At 37.1% G+C, this 18629-nt stretch overlaps 2 protein-coding genes across 3 annotated transcripts in view; one reads left to right on the top strand and one right to left on the bottom strand.

Moving 5' to 3' along the window:
• FGF14 (fibroblast growth factor 14) overlaps positions 1-12584 on the top strand; it is a 531297-nt gene extending 518713 nt beyond the window's left edge. For both annotated transcript variants that reach the window (XM_016203848.2, XM_016203849.2), the window contains exons 4-5: positions 5610-5808; positions 9763-12584. In XM_016203848.2, coding sequence (XP_016059334.1) covers positions 5610-5808; positions 9763-9899 — 336 coding nt within the window. In that variant the 3' untranslated portion in view covers positions 9900-12584. The remainder of the gene's footprint in view (positions 1-5609; positions 5809-9762) is intronic.
• ITGBL1 (integrin subunit beta like 1) overlaps positions 11853-18629 on the bottom strand; it is a 184533-nt gene continuing 177756 nt past the window's right edge. The window contains exons 10-11 of the mRNA XM_016203847.2: positions 17888-18001; positions 11853-16888 (exon numbers count right to left, since the gene is read on the bottom strand). Of these exons, the coding sequence (XP_016059333.2) occupies positions 16797-16888; positions 17888-18001 (206 nt within the window). The 3' untranslated portion in view covers positions 11853-16796. The remainder of the gene's footprint in view (positions 16889-17887; positions 18002-18629) is intronic.

Here is an 18629-nt window from a genome sequence, read left to right on the forward strand (position 1 = left end):
TGATCATTTTGTATGGCCCATAAATGATGTCATAAATATCCAAATGGCCCTTGGCAGAACAAAGGTTCCCCACCCCTGCTCTATACAGTTAACATGACCCTGCTTATGATGAAGATGTGGACGATTGGGAAGCTGAGGTGGCACAACACCAAAACACATTTGCTCTGAGAGCTCAGTTTTTACTCACACTACCTGCCATGGCACCTTCATCCCATGGCAACCCTTCCCTGGGCCACTCATGACAACAACGAGTTATGCTTTTCGGGGGGATGTTTGGCAACAGGTGCAGCCAGCCCAATTTCTATTTTTTTCACCATTTCTTTAGTTGATCAGTGGGAAAGTTATGTACAGGCTCCATGAAGGGAAAAGAGATTCATTTGCAGTACTCATATGTTTTCTTGTTTCTTTCTTTGAACACTTTTAAGAATAGATTTCTCCTTAAGAATTATATTCTAAGAGTTGTTTCAATGCCAATGTGATAGCATATATCATTCATCCTGTTTTCCATCTATATTTTTCCCATATGTGGGTATAGATGGAGATAAAGAGCAGCGGTATAAGATACAGATTTTTGCGTTTTAGTTGAATGAGAGAATCAGCTGAATTAGTTATCTCAGTTATCGATTGCCTTAATGAAACCATGTAACAAGCTCATGTGACATAAAATTGTAAGCGTATATTATTTGTGCATCAAGGGTCAGGTGGAGCCTGGCTAGACAGTGCTGGATCTTTAGATATTGAGGGATTTCATTACATACCTGGGGGCAGGCCAGTTTAGGTTGGGGCAGCTTGGCCCTGCTGCGCACGCCTCTTCTCCGGCAGGCCAGCCCAGGCGGCGGGGCGGGGCACCCCCAACTGCACAAGTGCCTGCCAGGCATCTACTTTCTTCACCTTAGCTCGTGGCGGGAAGACGCACCAAATTACATGCTAAAGAGCATTGTTACAGGGGAGGGTGAAGAATTTGGGTCATTTCTGCAATGGATCACATGTTCAAACTAAATCTATTCCATTGAATAACATGAGAAATGAGAAGGAATAGTTAAATATATTTATGTTGATGACAGTAAGTATACTTTGGGCAAGTTACTGAACTCCTGTGTGCTCAGTGTCTTCATTTCTAAAATGGAGGTAATAATAGCACCAATCCCATAGGGTTATAGTGAGGATTAAACTAGTTGATTGTGTAAAGTGCTTAGAACACTGCCTGGTACAGAAGTATACTCAATTTAAGTGTTAGCTATAGTTATTAACACTATTATTATTATTATTATTATTAGGCATTAACTGTTGAGCTCTGGCAAGTGTGTGAGGATAGTATTTAGTTGTATCAATACTTCCTTAAGTGTATTTCTTTTGTGATGTTTCTTGCTAATATTTATAGCACAGGTACCATCTGTTTGTGTCACAAGCATTATTATTCTAGGGATTTATACATGTCTATGTTCTAGAGAAAACAGATTTAACATTATAGAGCCAGTTTGTGCATGTTTTTGTTTATAATCTTAAAATTTCTTAAATGTGGGCTGTAAATAATTCACATTTTTATTTGTTTGAATTTTCTTCCTTTGATACATTCTATGCCAGTGTTAAGAAATGGCAGCAAGCTTATGGCTAACACCAATTTGATATTTCTGAAAATTCTGTGATCATCTATTAATTTGTTCTGTGTGGTAACAGGAATAGGTGCCAATGCTTCCCAAACTGAAATGTGCATACACGTTACCTGGGGTTTTATTAAAATGCAAATCCTGGTTTAGCAGGTCTCAGGTGGTGCCTGGGATTCTGCATCTCTAACAAGCAACCAGGTGAAGAAGTCACTACTGGTTCCTGAATAAATTATGAATATTTAAAGAGTTTATATATTTGTGTACATATGATATGTATTAAAATATATAAAAATACATCTTTATATTAAATAAATTTAATTGATTATTTAATATTTAATCATTATAATGAATAATGTTCTTGCCACAATTTTTAAAAGCCATGTCAATAAATCATAAAAAGGAAATAGATATTAAATATCATGTAATAAGTTAAAAATATATTTAATATATAAAATAATGTCTAAAGATATATATATGTGTGTGTGTATTTATTTATTTATACACATGTAACATCTCTAAATGTCAAATAGTATCTTTAGTGGCAAAAAAAACCCAAAACATTCATTTAAAATTCTGTTTCCCTAGAAATTACTAAAGTAATAGCTCCTGGCCCTTTAAATATAAGTACTGTAGAAACTGCTTTGCCAATGGGAATATAGTTAAAATTACAGGGTCCTATAATGAAATAAAAGCTGTCTCTAAAACACATATATAATTATATTTTAGCTTGAAGTATATACACAATTTACTATTTTTTTCTCCCTGCGGGTATTAGTTATGCCCAATATTATAAATATTTGATTATGTAGAATTTCAAATAAGTAAAACACATTAGTCAACTAAATTTTCTCCTTTTGAGTGTTAAGTACAAATTCTTCTTTTTTTCATAGTTTATAAGTATAAAATCTAAAAGGTCCAAATTTTTTTCCTTTGTATATAATCTTAAGAATGTTCTGCATTTTTTTAAGGACCTGGGTAGTGTCATAACAGCATTAAAGGATATGATTGATTTTAAAACTATAAAAGATGAGGGAAAGTAGGATAAATATCTGCTGATTCAGGATACACTCTAGAGGACATCTCCAAAAAGTAGAAAAAGAAGAAAAAACTGAGAATATGGGTTAAGTGGGTCACTGGGATTCCCACCTAAAGGCCTGTCTAATTAAGTTGAAGCCTACAGTTAAATTTTTAGTTTAAATTTTCTTTTATATAATTGAGTTCACTCTAATATAAATGTTCATTTTTCCCCTGTTCATATCTAAAACCACTTTCATTTGGTAGTGCTCTTTTCCTGTGTCAAGTTTTCTAATATAATATGAATATCTGAGCAAGTCCTTTTATCCACTTGTTCCAAATCGTCTTTTACCAATTTAAAAATAAATCCATAATGAATTTTTTAAAAAAGAATAATTAAATAACTACGGTGGTGCCCCGGTTTCCGAATGTGATCCATTCCAGAAGACCCTCTGAGCTCTGAAACGCTGGGAAACCCAGGGACCCGCAGCCGGCAGCTGGGCCTCAGGACCTTGCCCTCGGCGGGAGCCGCAGGCATGTTCAACTCCCCAGGGAGGAGTGTTCGGAAACCGAAGCACTGACTCCAGGGTTTACGGTGTTTGTAAACAGAAATCTTTGTCAATGAAGACATTCGAAAACCGAGGCATCACCCTGGTCAGGATAACAATTAACATTTAACTGGTACTTTTTGATTCAATTCATAGTTTATAAATACAGCTACAGTTTACAACTCAACTTATAGTTTACAAATCATTTCTCACCTCTATTATCTTATATAATATTTGCAAAAAATCTTAGCGACTTGTTATTCTCCAAGTAAGAACTTGAAATTTGAGGATCCCTCGTCTTAGTTTAAGCCTGGAGAGAAATATTCATAAGAAGTCCAGGCTCAGGGTCATTACCGATAGTGAAAAGGTACTGAATTTTTGAGTGACTCTCCTTGACATAGACATTAATAACTATTACTTATTGTGGATATATTATGTGTTATTTGCTAGGATGCCTCTACTCTCATTTCTCTATCTTCTTTTTTTAATTTATTTTGAGATTAACTCCTATTCTAATAAATGCTGTAAAGTTGTCTGGAATGCCTTTTTTTTTGTTTTCCCTTTCAAACAGTGGTGCTGGTGCTGGTGCTGGTGCTAGACACATTGGCATATATTAACCAAATATAATTTTTATTTAGTCACAGATAACACCAAAAGATGATGCGGTAACTACATAAATGGGAATTCGTGGGATACCACTTGCATATTCTTACCAGAAGCCCAGGCTCATAACACACCTTAAAGGCATCTCCAGGGTTGAAACTATGACAAAAATTCTGATTCAAATTGTATGCATATGTATATATGAAAATAAGTGCAATCCAAGTTTAATTTGGGAATTCTTAGCTCCTTAGGAATTTTGAGATTAGATTAACAACCCCTCCCCCATTTACCTAGGTTGGAAAGCCCACAAAATTTCCCTTATAATAGGGTTGGCAAATTCTTTTGGCAAAGGATCATACAGTAACTATTTTAGGCTTTGCAGGACATACAATCTCTATCTCAACAACTCACTTCTGAACTTTCTTGTGGCAGCTATATTTGGCCCACGGGCTACAGTTTGCCAGCCACTAAGTTAGATTCTCAAGGTCACTTATAGTTCTTTGGTTATGGTTAGGCTGAATTATCTGGGTTTATGGCTAATTCATTGGTTATAAATTAAAGAACATGGGCCTTCTCTTCCCTCCACCCTCTCCTTTTATCCTGAACCCAGAGCCTAGCTGTGTACGTGCTAATGGCTCATCAGGGTATTTTCCTAAACAAAGACATTTCCCTTAGAAGAGGAATTCTGCTACTACTGTAAGATAGTAAGTACACCACAGATGGTGCTTTCATCTCAGAAACAACCGCAACATAAAAGGAGATATGAAATTTGTGTTTAATTGTTGTGTTCTCCTATTCTATGGTTTGATGATTTCGCTTGGCAAGGATACAAATTAATATTTAAGCTTCTCCTGGATCTCAGCTGTTGTTGATTCTGTTGTTTTGGTGTTGGTGGTTCTAAATATAGACAGGCAAGATGAGAAAAGACACATCAAACTCCTTATCTTTTTTGGGGGGGCAATTTCAAAGAGTTTCTATGTAAGCTTACATTTAAATAAGCAGTCTTATATTATTACTGCCTGTTTTAGAGTGTTTCAATCATCATATTACTCAAATGTATAAAAACCATTAGTGAGATTAAGGATGCTATGATAAGCCACCTGGGGCTATCTAACAACATCAAATTAATAATTAGATCTGTCATTTTTGTCATGAAAAGCATCTGCCTTTAACAAAACCTGTTCCCCTGAGAAAACGATTAGCTTTCAGTGAATTACTTAAAGTTATGGGGTACTCCGAAAAATTATAAGCTGCAAAAAACACTATTTGATAATCCACACTCTCATAGGAAATATTGAAAGACAGTTTCTACTGGCATAATGCTACATTCCCTGTTATAGTTAGCATATTTTTAGTTTGCTTATGTCTTCTATTTTCTTTTTTTTAAGATTTTTAAAATTGATTTTTAGAGAGAGTGGAAGGGAGAGGGAAAGAGAAAAATATCAATGTGAGAGCAAAACATCAATTGGCTGCCTCCCTCACGCCCCCTACCCAGGGTTGAGCCTGAAACCCGGGCACGTGCCCTGAGGAATCAAACTGGCAACTTTTAGGACTGCTCCCAACCAACTGAGCCACACTGGCCAGGGCCATTTTCTTATTTCAGAGCATTTATACTTTTGCTTAAAAATATATTCCCAATAATGGCAGATTCTCTATTCGTTGTATATTTAAAAAATACTATGGACAATCAGTGCATGCGGGAAGAGGTGGGCCTGGCCATCCCTGCCCTAGAGCTGACTCCTTCACCTTGGAGGACAAGCTACTGGGGGAAGGAACAGAAACACAGGGAAGCTCCTGTTCCTTCGCCTAACTTTCTTTTCTTCCCTTCTCTCGGCAGGAACTTTTTACCCCTGAATGCAAGTTTAAAGAATCTGTTTTTGAAAACTATTATGTAATCTACTCATCTATGCTGTACAGACAACAGGAATCTGGTAGAGCCTGGTTTTTGGGATTGAATAAAGAAGGGCAAGTTATGAAAGGAAACAGAGTAAAGAAAACGAAACCAGCAGCTCATTTTCTACCCAAGCCATTGGAAGGTGAGTGCCACGTGTGCATTATCCTTGTCAGATTTACTACACATTTATTTTTCATGTTGACAGCTCTGCTGTGGCCACAGGAACCTTCATGGAATGCTGGGAATGTTCTTTATCTCGACCTGCGTGGAGGTTGCAAGGTGTCTACTTAAGTTGTATATTTAAGATTTGCACACTTTACTGTATTTAGGTATACTTGTGTCTATATATGTGTATATACACATATAAATACACAAATTAATAGACTATTTACATATATATATTCCATTAATTTAAAAAATGCCAGCAAAACTCCCTCTCTGTCTGCTTCTAATGTCTCAAATCCTCACTGCCCAACCTCTCTGGTCCCTAGAAAATTTTCCTTAATTCACCTAAAAGTTTTTTAAATTTGCAATGACATTACAAATCTGTGACTGTGGCAATAAGTATATTAGAGAAACTTAGTTTTGGAATAAATGTATTTGTCCATTTTGATGTTACCTAGGCTAAAGTAAAACCATCTACGTGTGAATTTTTATAATTACCGAAAATGAGGAGCCCGCCACTTGTCCTTAAAGACCTTGCTGACTTACATGCCTTCCTTCCGCACCGCGTGCTTGTTCAGTGTTCTCCGTTGTGGTGTTGCCTTCCCTCACCCTCACCCCCACCCCCACCCCCGCCCTCACCCCCACCCCCACTCTCACCCTCACCCTCACCCCCACCCCCACCCTCACCCTCACCCCCACCCCCGCCCTCACCCCCACCCCCACCCTCACCCCCACCCCCACCCCCACCCTCACCCTCACCCTCACCCCCACCCCCACCCTCACCCTCACCCCCACCCCCACCCTCACCCTCACCCCCACCCCCACCCCCACCCTCACCCCCACCCTCACCCGTGAACAGCGAGGCCATTTACTTTGCTCAGCGCCTCGGAGTGCAAGCTACAAGCTTCTGTTCACTAGAACTACCTGCCCCTTTCTCATCAAGCGTTCTGCTGGAAGTGTCCATTTACTTTTGTCTATATAAGCTTGTTTGACAGCTAAAAAAAAAGACATTGAGGCTTTTCAAAAGTGTCTTCTATTTAAATACTTTTGTTTACTTTTGATAGAAAATCAGATCTACAATAACTAGACACTTTAAGCCAGTTTAGACAGTTTGATCTTCTGTTTGTTTTTATTCCTACAGGAAAGCCTTAACCATCAAGAAAAAATCCACGTTGGTTGTATATCCGTATTCTCTGCATAGGAATAAGGTCATTTGAAATAGTGAAAGTTAAATATTAATCGTATGTGAATATATAATGTAGCTTTCAGTTTGCCTAAGTTTGGAAAACCACACTTGTTAATACCATATTTATAATTTCAATGATTTGACTTCCTATCACCCTTAACTAAATTTGCCTCTAGAACAAGTCAAAGGAACCCAAGTGATTAGCCACCAGACCCTATCTATAAAAATAAAAATTATGCCAGAGTCAGAAATATGAGTAAATTATTCTCGTATCGTAAATCACAAGGAAAATTAGAGGAGCAATAAAGAATTAGAGGGTTTCTCTGTTCTACTAAAACAACACCTCTATGATTTGCTTTACTCTTCTAAATGGATTTTGAAACCATCAGACTCAGCCATATTCAAAAGCAAGTGAAATTTTGAAAACGAAGTCAATAGAAGCTCTAAAGGAATCTTGGCTTGTTTGCCTCACTTTGAATCTTTACATTAATTTTTTAAAATATGGATAGTTAAGAACTGATTAAATTTCTAAAATTTTATCTCTTAGCTGCATAAATGTAATGAAAACCAAAAAAAGATCTTTATGTCTCTGTTACCTGAAGCAAAATCTGTAAACCAGCTCTTTGGTAAAACCAGCAAGAAATATCTGAGACTAAAGGTATAGTGTAATAATATCACTTGGTATTTCAATCATACACTGAACTGTTGTGTATGTGTTGTATATATGTATATATGAGAGGAACTGTATTTTGAATAATTAGCAGATAGAAGTACTCTAAAAAAGCAATTAAGGGTGTATTGTAATGAAAGAGGTTATCACAATGTGCAATTGATAGAGGAAATTAATTTCAAGCCCTCAAGACCCATACAGGATATAAATTATATCATTGGAAATGTTAGGACAAATTAGCTACTTAATTAATCATTGATGCTCTGGGACCTTCCTAGCTCTTGCACAACTTCCTACTAGACAATCAAGGTTCATGCTCTGATGCTGTTATCTCCTCATCAAATTGGTAGTGAGAGCAAGAGATTGGACAGTGCTTCCAGGATATGGGTTAACCCCTCTTCCCACCTTGCCAAGTCATTTCATACAGGTCTGATGTACACACATTGTCAAATATGTGTGCTGCTGAAAAATCCCATGATTCATTGATGCAAAAGGTAAAATTCTACCCCCTTGAACATGGAGAATATACATGGTAGTTCATCCTAACCAAATATAAGGTCTCTTCATAAAGTACGGTAAGGCCACACTTAACATTATCTATAGGTTCTTGGAAATTGCAACTTTCAGCAAAACAACATTTAATGAAACCAGATTTAAGCTAATCAGTATAAACAAGAATTAAGTGCATATTTCTGGTCACAAAAATATCACTGAACTTCTAAATAAAGACCCATTACACTTTTAAGATTAAACAGTGAAATAAATGTGAGCTATACATACATTTAAGAAAGATGAATAAAAATAAGTGAGAGAATTCTTTTTCAACATGCTTATTCCAGGTCAGGGTCAAGGGTGGCAGAGCCAATCTCTGCAGCCCAGGGCCCAAGGTGGGACCCACCCCTTCCATCATGGGGTGCACCCCCCCCCCCAGACTAGGACAATGTGGACACGCCAGTTCACCTAATGTGCACATCTTTGGGATGCAGGAGGGAACCGAAGTACCCGGAGAAACCCACATAGACATGGAGAACATGCACACTCCACACAGACAGTGGCCTCAGCTGGGAATCAATTTTTTTTTTTTGTCACCATGTAATGAAATGAACTTGAACCAAAGAACATTATTCTAGGACCTGCTGTATCATAAACTTTCAAAAGCCTAAAACGCAGGTTGGGCGGTCTAATATGCTGTTTCTATGGCAGATGATTTAAACTCACCTACTTTTCCTCAAGCATCAGTCACTCTTAAATGTTTTTCCCCGGGATTCCAGAGAATCATTTTCTAAAAAGCCATATGAACTCTTGTGATTAGTTGTGTGGCCAGACACTCTTCAGGCAATTTCCCAGAGTTTACCACATGTCAGTCCCACTTGCCTTCTTGCCATTCTGTGCTTCTGGCCTTATATGCCATCAATTATTAGATATTTAATAATATATCAGAAAATGAGGCATAAAAATAGAAAATGCCACACAGTTGCCTTTAGTTATTTAAGGGTCTCTTTTCACATTCTCAGGAGAGGAAATCTAAACAATGATCACCCGGAGGCCCTGGCTTAGGGAAAGCGAGTTCCTTGTTATTACCTTGTATAGCTTTGAAGTTGACACTCACTGTGTTGCTTTTGAACCACTTGAGAAAAGAATAATTTAATGACCTACGGTGTAAATACTTGACAAGATAAATAGGGATGAGTGGCTCAAGTGTTGGCAGTGCCAGGGAAGTCTGAGTTTCCCTTGCTGTGCAGAGAATGAGTTTAAGCTTACCCTTGTGTGTGTGTGTATTTGATATGCTAGGCCCTCAAAGAGGCCATGACTTACACATAAGCCTTCTCTCCTCGACAAACATCCATGCACGCCCATGTCCGTATTTTAGTTTCCCAAGCCAGAGAATGGGAAGGGAATCATGTCTTCTGTTTGGGGGGATGTTGCTGCTTCAAGCAGGAATCCCCCTCAAGGGGATCGCTTTCCTCCAGGGAAGCAGGACTGGCAGCCGCGGGCCTGGGCGTGCTCTGATTCTTGAACCCAACTGTGTAACGCTTCCTTTCCCTCCTCTCCTCGTGCCCTCCCCCTGTCACCAGTTGCCATGTACCGAGAACCATCTTTGCACGACGTTGGAGAAACGGTCCCGAAGGCTGGGGTGACGCCCAGTAAAAGCACAAGCGCGTCTGCAATAATGAATGGAGGCAAACCAGTCAACAAAAGTAAGACCACATAGCCAGATGCTCGCGGGTGTTGTGACTTACTGGTCCCCAGCACAGTGGAGCGATTTATCCTTGCCAGACATTCCTGCTCCCGCGGCCGAGGGGCGGCTGGACGTGAGCGGATGCTTGCTCTTTGCTCCCTCAAACTTCTTGGTTGCAAGTGGATAAATCTCAACCTGTTGCACCCCCCGCAACGAGAAGACACCTGGATAACCAGCTCAACTCAGACCATGGAATGCCCTACCAGATATGGAATGCCTTTTTAATATCTTTTCTGTGACTGTGACACTTCATGTGAATGACATACTTCACAAGTACACTCGATACCTTGCCTGCTGACAGCTACCCATAATCCTTTTTGAGTCCTGTTTCAGCAAAATCCATGTGTTTCAGTTCGATTTTGTAGCACACGAATACTATTGAGTAATTTCTAGTTAGAAGCTGTAAACCTGTGCTATTATGGATTTCTCTTCTTCCCGTTTTTACAGGGCTGCTCGCTCCACTGTCTGTGACCTTTTGCAGGGATCGTGTTCCTCTAAATCTTAAGTGTTGCAGTTGGCGTAGTTCAGAGAGCGATCAGGGAATCAGGAAGCCTTCTAAACCTATTATTACAAATTGCATCATAAAGATTAAGAGTGTTGTCTCTGGCTCACACTATCAATTAAACACACATATACGCTCTGTTCAGTGGCAGGTACTGTGCTCCTGAGGTCGGGCATTGCCCAAGTGAGAAATGGGTCAAACACAGTCCATGGGAAGTTCTCTATGATATGTGTTTGACGTCCCCCTATAGTTTCTTTGTGTGTGTGTGTGTTTTATACATATCACAAGCTTACTGGTAATGGTAACATTTGCCTTGCCCAGCGAGCAAGACCCACTGGTTTTTGAAAAAGTGGGTCCAAAGAACTCTGTAGGCCTTGTAGGCCTGATTAAGGTTCATTTTTCATCTACTAATCTTCATTATTTGGAAAAAAGAAAAAAAAATCAATAATTACAACCTACAAGAGTTGCGCTACCTAAATCCATTTCAGATATAATCCTTCCTATTTTTAATGAACCGAACTTAATGCCATCCGGGTTTTGGCTGCGTTCCACTCATACTCAGCAGAGCATGGGCAAGGCGGCTGTTGTGTTCTTTTCTGCAGCAGCAATGCAAACCTTAGTTCTAAATTAGACTTTAATATTTTTTGGTGTTTAATGACAAGTTTTTAAACTGGACACATTAGGAAAAACTATTTTTTTTAGCTCAGCATGCTGAGTCAGGTACTGTGTATTTCACCAGTCCATACCTCTAGCTCAGCTTCTTGGTGCCCAGGTTGCCCAAGGGCTGGGGTAGAGGTGCCTTGCCATGAGCTCAGAATTCAGTCTATTGAATAATTCTAGATAAAATTAAAGGCAAACCAACACGTCCAACCACCAGGTTTTTGGTCCATTCAACCTATTTGCTTTTGTTTTATTTGCTTTCTTAATTTCCTTTTAAATAACTCTGAGCTTAGGGAGGACAACTACCAAGAAAGGCCATGAATAGTTGACTACACAGTGAAGAAACCATGCAAAATGCTCAATATTGGATATAAAGAGTTTCAAAATGTTTAACACTAAACTGTTTGGAAATGTATTTGTTAACTCTATGTATACTTAATAAAATTCATTGTTTTGTTCTCAGAAGAGTTAATTGAGACCAAACTGAACCTCATTTATAGAAAACTATACGTGGGATCATTATCCTGGCCTCTGTTATTATTTCCATGTGGAACTATGATCCAGTTGCCATTTGCCCCCATTTGCACTGTATTTACTGAGAAATTATTTTGTCACTGCTTTTCTAAGTCTCTATGACAGCCCTTGCCCAGCATTTTAAAATATTGGCCTGCTTAGCTTATTAAAGATTTAGTATAAATTTAACTGTTTATGCTTATTTCATTTCCATATTGGATTACATTTTAATGAATAAAAAAGTTAGCATAATGTTTGAGTAGATTTATTGTTGATGCTAAAGTACAAATACAACAAAATGGTTCCTTGGACCATTCTTGATTTCTTGTTACACCATTTCAAAGCCTATTGTTTTTCACAGGATAAGTTAAAGTACATTAGATGAATTTCATTCACAAATTATTTAGGGAAGACATAGAATCCATAACATGTGACAAACTATGAGTAATTTATCTTGAAATTCCAATTAGATGGGTTTATAGACATTGCTGACCCCACCCCACCCAACACACACACACACATCAAACAACCCCACCAATTTGCTTTTGGTAATCAGAACCTCTTTTTCCCCTGCAAACCTGTTTATTGGTTAAAATTAAGACAAGATTTATTTTTCTAAATGACTGAGATTTATGTAAATGTGCACCTGTTTTTTTTCATATGAGTTGTCTATGAGGGCATTTATCCCAATGAGTGGATGTCAAAATACTTTCATCTAATATATGTTTAGACATATTGCAGAGGGGTCTTTGTTATTTGTAACTTAGTCTGGTCACTTCCTGTGTGTCTGGTCTTGTCTGTTGCACGGGACGAGGGCAGCACTGATGGACTGCATGTAGTAGGGCCTGGGTATCAAGAACTGTTGGTGTGTATTGTTCAATTTACTCACAAAGAGTGTGTCTGCATTGTACAGTTTCTGTGTTTAATATCATTTGTTATATTCACAAGTACAAAACATTGAATAAAATATTTATACGAAGGCATATTATAAAACATCAAACAACTTTATGTAATGAAATGGCATTGTATCACTCGCAAATATAGACATGTCATGTAAATAAGGTGGTAAACTCGATTTCCCCCTTTACCGTGCCAAAGAAAATTTTAGCTCTTTGATGATACCTCTATTGCTATTTTTTCCAGGATAAGACCCTCCTCTTTTTTCCCCCCCTCAAAAATCAAGTTTGATGTTATTAAGTAAGTGCAATCTGTCACCATTGATGTTCTGTACAGTAAATCTGATGGAATTAATTGGTATTTACAGACTGAGTGTTTTGTACCTACATGTACATATGTCAATTGTACCGAGTCTACTATCACATTCCATTTGCATGCATAGCTGGTGTGGGAGGGTTATTTCTACTGATTTGTTGTGATAGCTGATTGCTTCACCCATCCCTCAGCAATGCTTGGGAATGTTAATGGTTTTGATATTTAAAGTGACACCATTTTTATTTTCTTATAAGTTTACTTTCTAATATGTTTTGCTAAAACTTTACTTGGAAAAATTATAGAATAGATGCAAATGGTCCACCCTCTGTAAAGAGTAAATTGGTACTAGGCATCACTTCCTTATAAATCTTGGAGAATTTTGAAATTCTTGCTCTAAAGTTTGCTTGCCCTGAGTGTTTTGGGGTAGCTGGTCGTTTCAGGAACCCCACAATGGGCCCATACGAGTCCTTCTAATTGTTTGCCTCTTGGAGTGTAAGCACAGTTTCCTTATCACACCTGGCTAGTTGCTTAATTAATGCCTAAAGCACTAAAGTGGTCAGATGTTTTCAGGGTGATCGATATCAGATTAGATTCTCTTTAAAAAACAAACATAACAAAAAAAACTTCTTGTCCTTTATGTTATATATGCATCACTTCATTTAGTTTTCTCCCTAATAGTATAGGGAGAATTAACATTTCAAAGAGAGACCAGATTGATTAAAAAATCTATTTTAGAAGGAAGTGAAAATATTTAGAAATTTCATTTCAGAACAAGACCATATCTAGGGAAAAGCAATTGAGCTAAATACAAGCATATAAAAATCCAGATGCAAATTGTGTTACGTTGGAGAAAATACATTCATAGCTTAAGTTCCTTGGCTTACAAGTTAGTCCAAGGGCCTGTTGACACTTGAATACTGAATGGGGTTTTGAAGTTTTGAGTCTGCAAACAAAGGCTGAGCTGTTTCGTTTTGATTTTTTCTGTTTTTTTCTATACTATTCAGTCTAATCCTGATGTCTGCTGGTAGAGATGGCATTTGTATTTGAGGTGATGAGGTCATTCCTCCCAACATGTTGAAAGAATCTAGATTAGCTCAAGGAGTCTGGGGAAGAAAATGGACTATAATGAGTCTCCTCTTCGGTCTTAGGACCTTAATAGAATTTTATTGAAAAGCCCTTCTGGGAGATTCCTCCATGATGGTTTGCCAAACAGGCAGGGTCTGTGCCAATGTCAGTTGTTGAATCCTTCTAAATTGACATAAATCCCACTGTAATTTGGGACAAACTTGAACAAGCCAATGAGATTTGCACCTTTCCCCTCCTCCTGTAACAAGTTTGTTTTTGCCTGCCCCTTTTTTAAGAGGGAGTTTCTATCTTAGTAACAGAATCAAAAGTCAAAGTACAAAATCACATTTAAGAAAGGTAGAATGTATGTCTTTATATGTAACTATGTTTATTTTTTTTTCCAATTTAAACATGTAAATTAAATCACTTCTTAATAGATGTATTGTTTGCAAGCTAGAGTCAAAATCACACATACACACACATGAGAAACATGAAAGGTTTCAGTTCAATAATTTCGAGCTAAATGAACCCAAAATATAGCTGACTGCCATATATTTTCAGGTTGTCAAAAAATCTGGACAAATCACATTCTGAACTTTATAAAAAACATTTCTCCATATCTAAAATTTTTCTTTAAAAACATAAGTGCTGAAGACATTTTTCTTATATTAAATTTTAAAAAGAGAAACACTTCCATTGTAGTTGTTGTTAATGAAAAAGGATAACAAATATAGAGAATTACAAAAAAAAATAAGACGCACTTGGAGTTATGAGAGGACACATAGGACATTAAGGGCACAGGTTGGCCACCTACTCCTCAGCTGTGAGCCAAACCCAGCTCGCAATTATTTTTTTATGGCCCAGGAGTTCAGAGCGAGTTTTTATTTATTTTTTACAGTTTTAAACTATCAAACACAAACAAACAAAGAAGAATATGCAACAGAGATGTATGTGGCCTACAAAGTCTAAACTGTTTACTATTTGGTCTTTTCATAGAAAGCAGAACTCTGCAATAGGAAATCTGGATGTCACTGGTACCGTGATAATGCAGTGAATTCCAATGTGTCCATCATCAAATCGGTCATCATTGAAATTGCTACTGAACAATTAAAATAGGTTTGTTTGAGGCTTAAAATGCTTAGATAAAGAAGATATAAGGAAGTAATATATATTCTTTCTTAACTGCTTACATTTCCCTCATTTTACAAAACTGATATCTCAATGGACACACTCAACAATCGAGACACAACTAATATGGTTGCACTTCTTAATCTCAGGATAGAGGTAACAATTTTGTAAATCTGTTAAAGTAGGAGAACACTATTAGTATTATAAAAATCAGCATCGATTAAATTTTCTCTTAAATCATTTTCAATATAAATTTTAAATAACTCAGCAGGTACATCTTTTTCTCACTTTTGGTGATTTGACTAATAAAGTCCAAGTCATGACTTTAGAATATTTATGTCATTAAGTAAAATTTCCAAGTAAACATTTTCATCTTAAACAATATGAAAATGATTTTATTGCATTATTGACGGATTTTACAAAATATAATTCACATTTAGAAAAAAAGTGGACCTTTTTTAGCTCTAAATAATTAAAGGTTGCCTAAACTGATGTGTATAAGTAGATTTAATTGCAAATATCTAAGGGAAGTCCAAAATTATTGTACATTTTCATAATTCGATGTGAATTTCATACAGAGCAAAATTTCACCATTACGAAAATAAACATTTTGTTCCTATCACTGAGTGAATATTTGTAATTTCTATTTAAGCCATTTCTAGATTTTTCTTTATATCCTCTGAGCTTGTGAGACTGGGGCCATTTTATCATAGTATCTCTTTTTGACTTCTATGCATGACCCTACTTTTCAGGTGAGCAATGTATCCAGAGAAATAAGAGAGTCTTTTAAGAAAAATTAATGCATATTTCAGGTCCAGCATAGAGCTAATTAGATACTGTCTTTTTAAAAGGCAAGTTACCATGGAGTAACTTAATTAGTGAAAACTCAGATTCCTTGTACCTATATCCCATGCCCAGTTTAAAAAATGATCTAGTAACAGAAAATGATGCTCTTAAATAACAATTCATTTTTTGTTATTCATCAGTTGGTAAAATACATATTGACACAGAGTGTAAACAACTTATGTCACTATTTATTTAAAATGTTAAATTGTACATTTTTCATAATTTCTTCCTTCATCTTAAAATAATCTTCTTTTGTGAGTTCAAAGTGAGACTAGACAAATGACTTAATGACTAAAAGTGACCAGTATTTTCTCAAAAGTCCCCCATCACCATCCAACATTGCACTTCATGTGTGTTTGTCTTCATTGTCCCCATATGGAAAAACTGAGTGATATGGAATCCTAGCCAGGTTTGATCCATGGATTTATGTGAGGATATGTCTTTTCCTTAGATTCTAAAATGACCTTTCTTGTGTAGGGATGTGCGTTTCTAACAACCATGTAATTCAGTGTTTCTCAACTATGGCACTAATGACATTTGTAGTCAGATAATTCTTCATCGTAGGGGGCTATCCTGTGCCCTGTAGGGTGTTTAGCAGCATCCCTGGCTTCTACCCACTAGATGCCTAAAGCACACCCTCCCACCCCACCCAGTGTGACAACTAAAATAGTCTGCAGACATTGCCCAATGTTTTCTGGGTGGCAGAGTTGCCCTTGTTGAGAACCACTGACATAAATTGTGGAAGAATTTCTGGTGTTATTTACATCAGAGTTTGACTAACTCATTTTTAATGGTTATCCAGATTTCATTCAGGCTTTCAGAAATAGAAAAACATACAACAGTCTGTTTGACCTGTCCTCATGGTGATTATACATGGCTTCCTCGGCATTTATATGTTCTAATGGCCTAGAAAAATATGAATCCAGTCCTCTCCCAGCTAATTGTTAAGGATACTCTGTGCCAAGCCAGATTTCACACGCATTTCCATTCCATCCATCCCAGCACTCACAGTTTCCACAGCTACATATTCCATTCCCTGCAATAAAACACACACGAGAATCATTATCATGATTTAAATATACTAAGTTAATCTATGTTTTTATCAACCATAATTGTTGATAATCAAAGTCATTTCATTCATCCTCTGAAAATTTTCTTATTGTGCAGCCATATTATTATTATCTTATTAAGCAGCTATAGGAAATCTGATTTTCAAAAAATTAATGGCATCTTCTTGGTGCTACCATTGATTAGTATCAATCTAATAGTGACCATTGGTATCTCTCCAGCTGGGCTTCCATGTCATAATTTTGTTTTTCTGCAGAGAGCAGGTTGTGTGTAACTTATGAATAAATGCTGAAGAACATACAGCTGCTTGACACAGGACCAAGTATAATCAGAAGAGGAGTCTTGTGTAGTAGGGATGGACAGAAGCTGAAGTCTAGCTTAATGACACACAAATATTCATCTTTTCCCTTTAGCTAGAAACAAGGAAAACATATATACATGTCTCTATTACCCCTGTAACTCGTTTAAGAACATGTATATTATAACCAATTATTAGGGCTCAGTAACTCAGGATAGCAGTATCTATTTTCATACTCCTATCCCTCTAAACACACACATATTCCATTCCCTAAAAACAACCGACACATCAGCCAGTTTTGGTACTTGAGTACTGTTTAAGATAATATTCCATTCCCTGCACCATGCTAAAAGTGAAATAGTTGTCAAGAGAATTATTATTATTTTTTTTGCAATATGTAAAACTGTGTAAGTTGGGGGAAGTTACTTTGTGGAATATGCCCCAAAATCACATAATTTGGGTACGTTATTTCATATTCTTTTATGCCTAGGAATAATGATAGTTTTTATTCACAAATGCCCACCTCCCTTTACTTACTTTATCTTATTATTTGGCCCCTGAGTACATGGAAGCTCTCCTGCCCAGTGATCTACAGCAATATGGGATGTGTGTCATTCACCTTTACTGCAAAATGTGACATAGATCAATTAGAATAGGTTAGTACTGCACCTGTGCAAATAAGACCATCATGTTTGTCACAGTCCCTGTCATCACAGTCGCAGAATTCTCCCGAAATATACCATTCTTCAGCAGAACAAATGCACTTTCCACAGTGACAAGAACCTGAAATCACAAAGGATATTATTGATTGTCACCACAGAGCTAAAGGTTTCCATCTAGAATAGAATACCATCAATGTACTGACAATCAGCTTCTAATAACCTATCTTCCAAAGGTGAAAGTTTATGGAAGAGCCAGTTGCTCAGAAAGGAGCTTTACTTGCTGTAATTCATAAAGGTTATCCAGGAAGGGCTTCACTGTGGATCTAGACAGTCGCAATTAGCCTTAAGCAAATGTTCCATGGCTCAGTCTGGTTGAAATGTCAATGAGAGCAGAGAGTAGCTGATTTTTATAGATGGCCTTCCAAAAAGGTGTTCAAAAATAGATGTAATTTTTTTTTAAATTTTCTAAATTGAATCATGTTTTCAAAGTGTCTGTCCTTTAAAGAAATTGAATAGTAAGTTCTGTTAAATGCGGGTGCATTTTATAATTAAAACAACTTCTAAATTTATTGTGCTTATAATTTCGGATTTTTTTTTTTTTTTAAATATATCTTTATTGATTTCAGAGAGAGGAAGGGAGAGAGAGAGATAGAAACATCAAGGATGAGTCATTGATCGGCTGCCTCCTGCACGCCCCCTGCATGTGCCCTGACCAAGAATCGAACCTCAATCTCCTGGATCCTAGGTTG

This window comes from Miniopterus natalensis, chromosome 2, assembly GCF_054644295.1.
Source record: "Miniopterus natalensis isolate mMinNat1 chromosome 2, mMinNat1.hap1, whole genome shotgun sequence".
Classification (NCBI taxonomy): Eukaryota; Metazoa; Chordata; class Mammalia; order Chiroptera; family Miniopteridae; genus Miniopterus; species Miniopterus natalensis.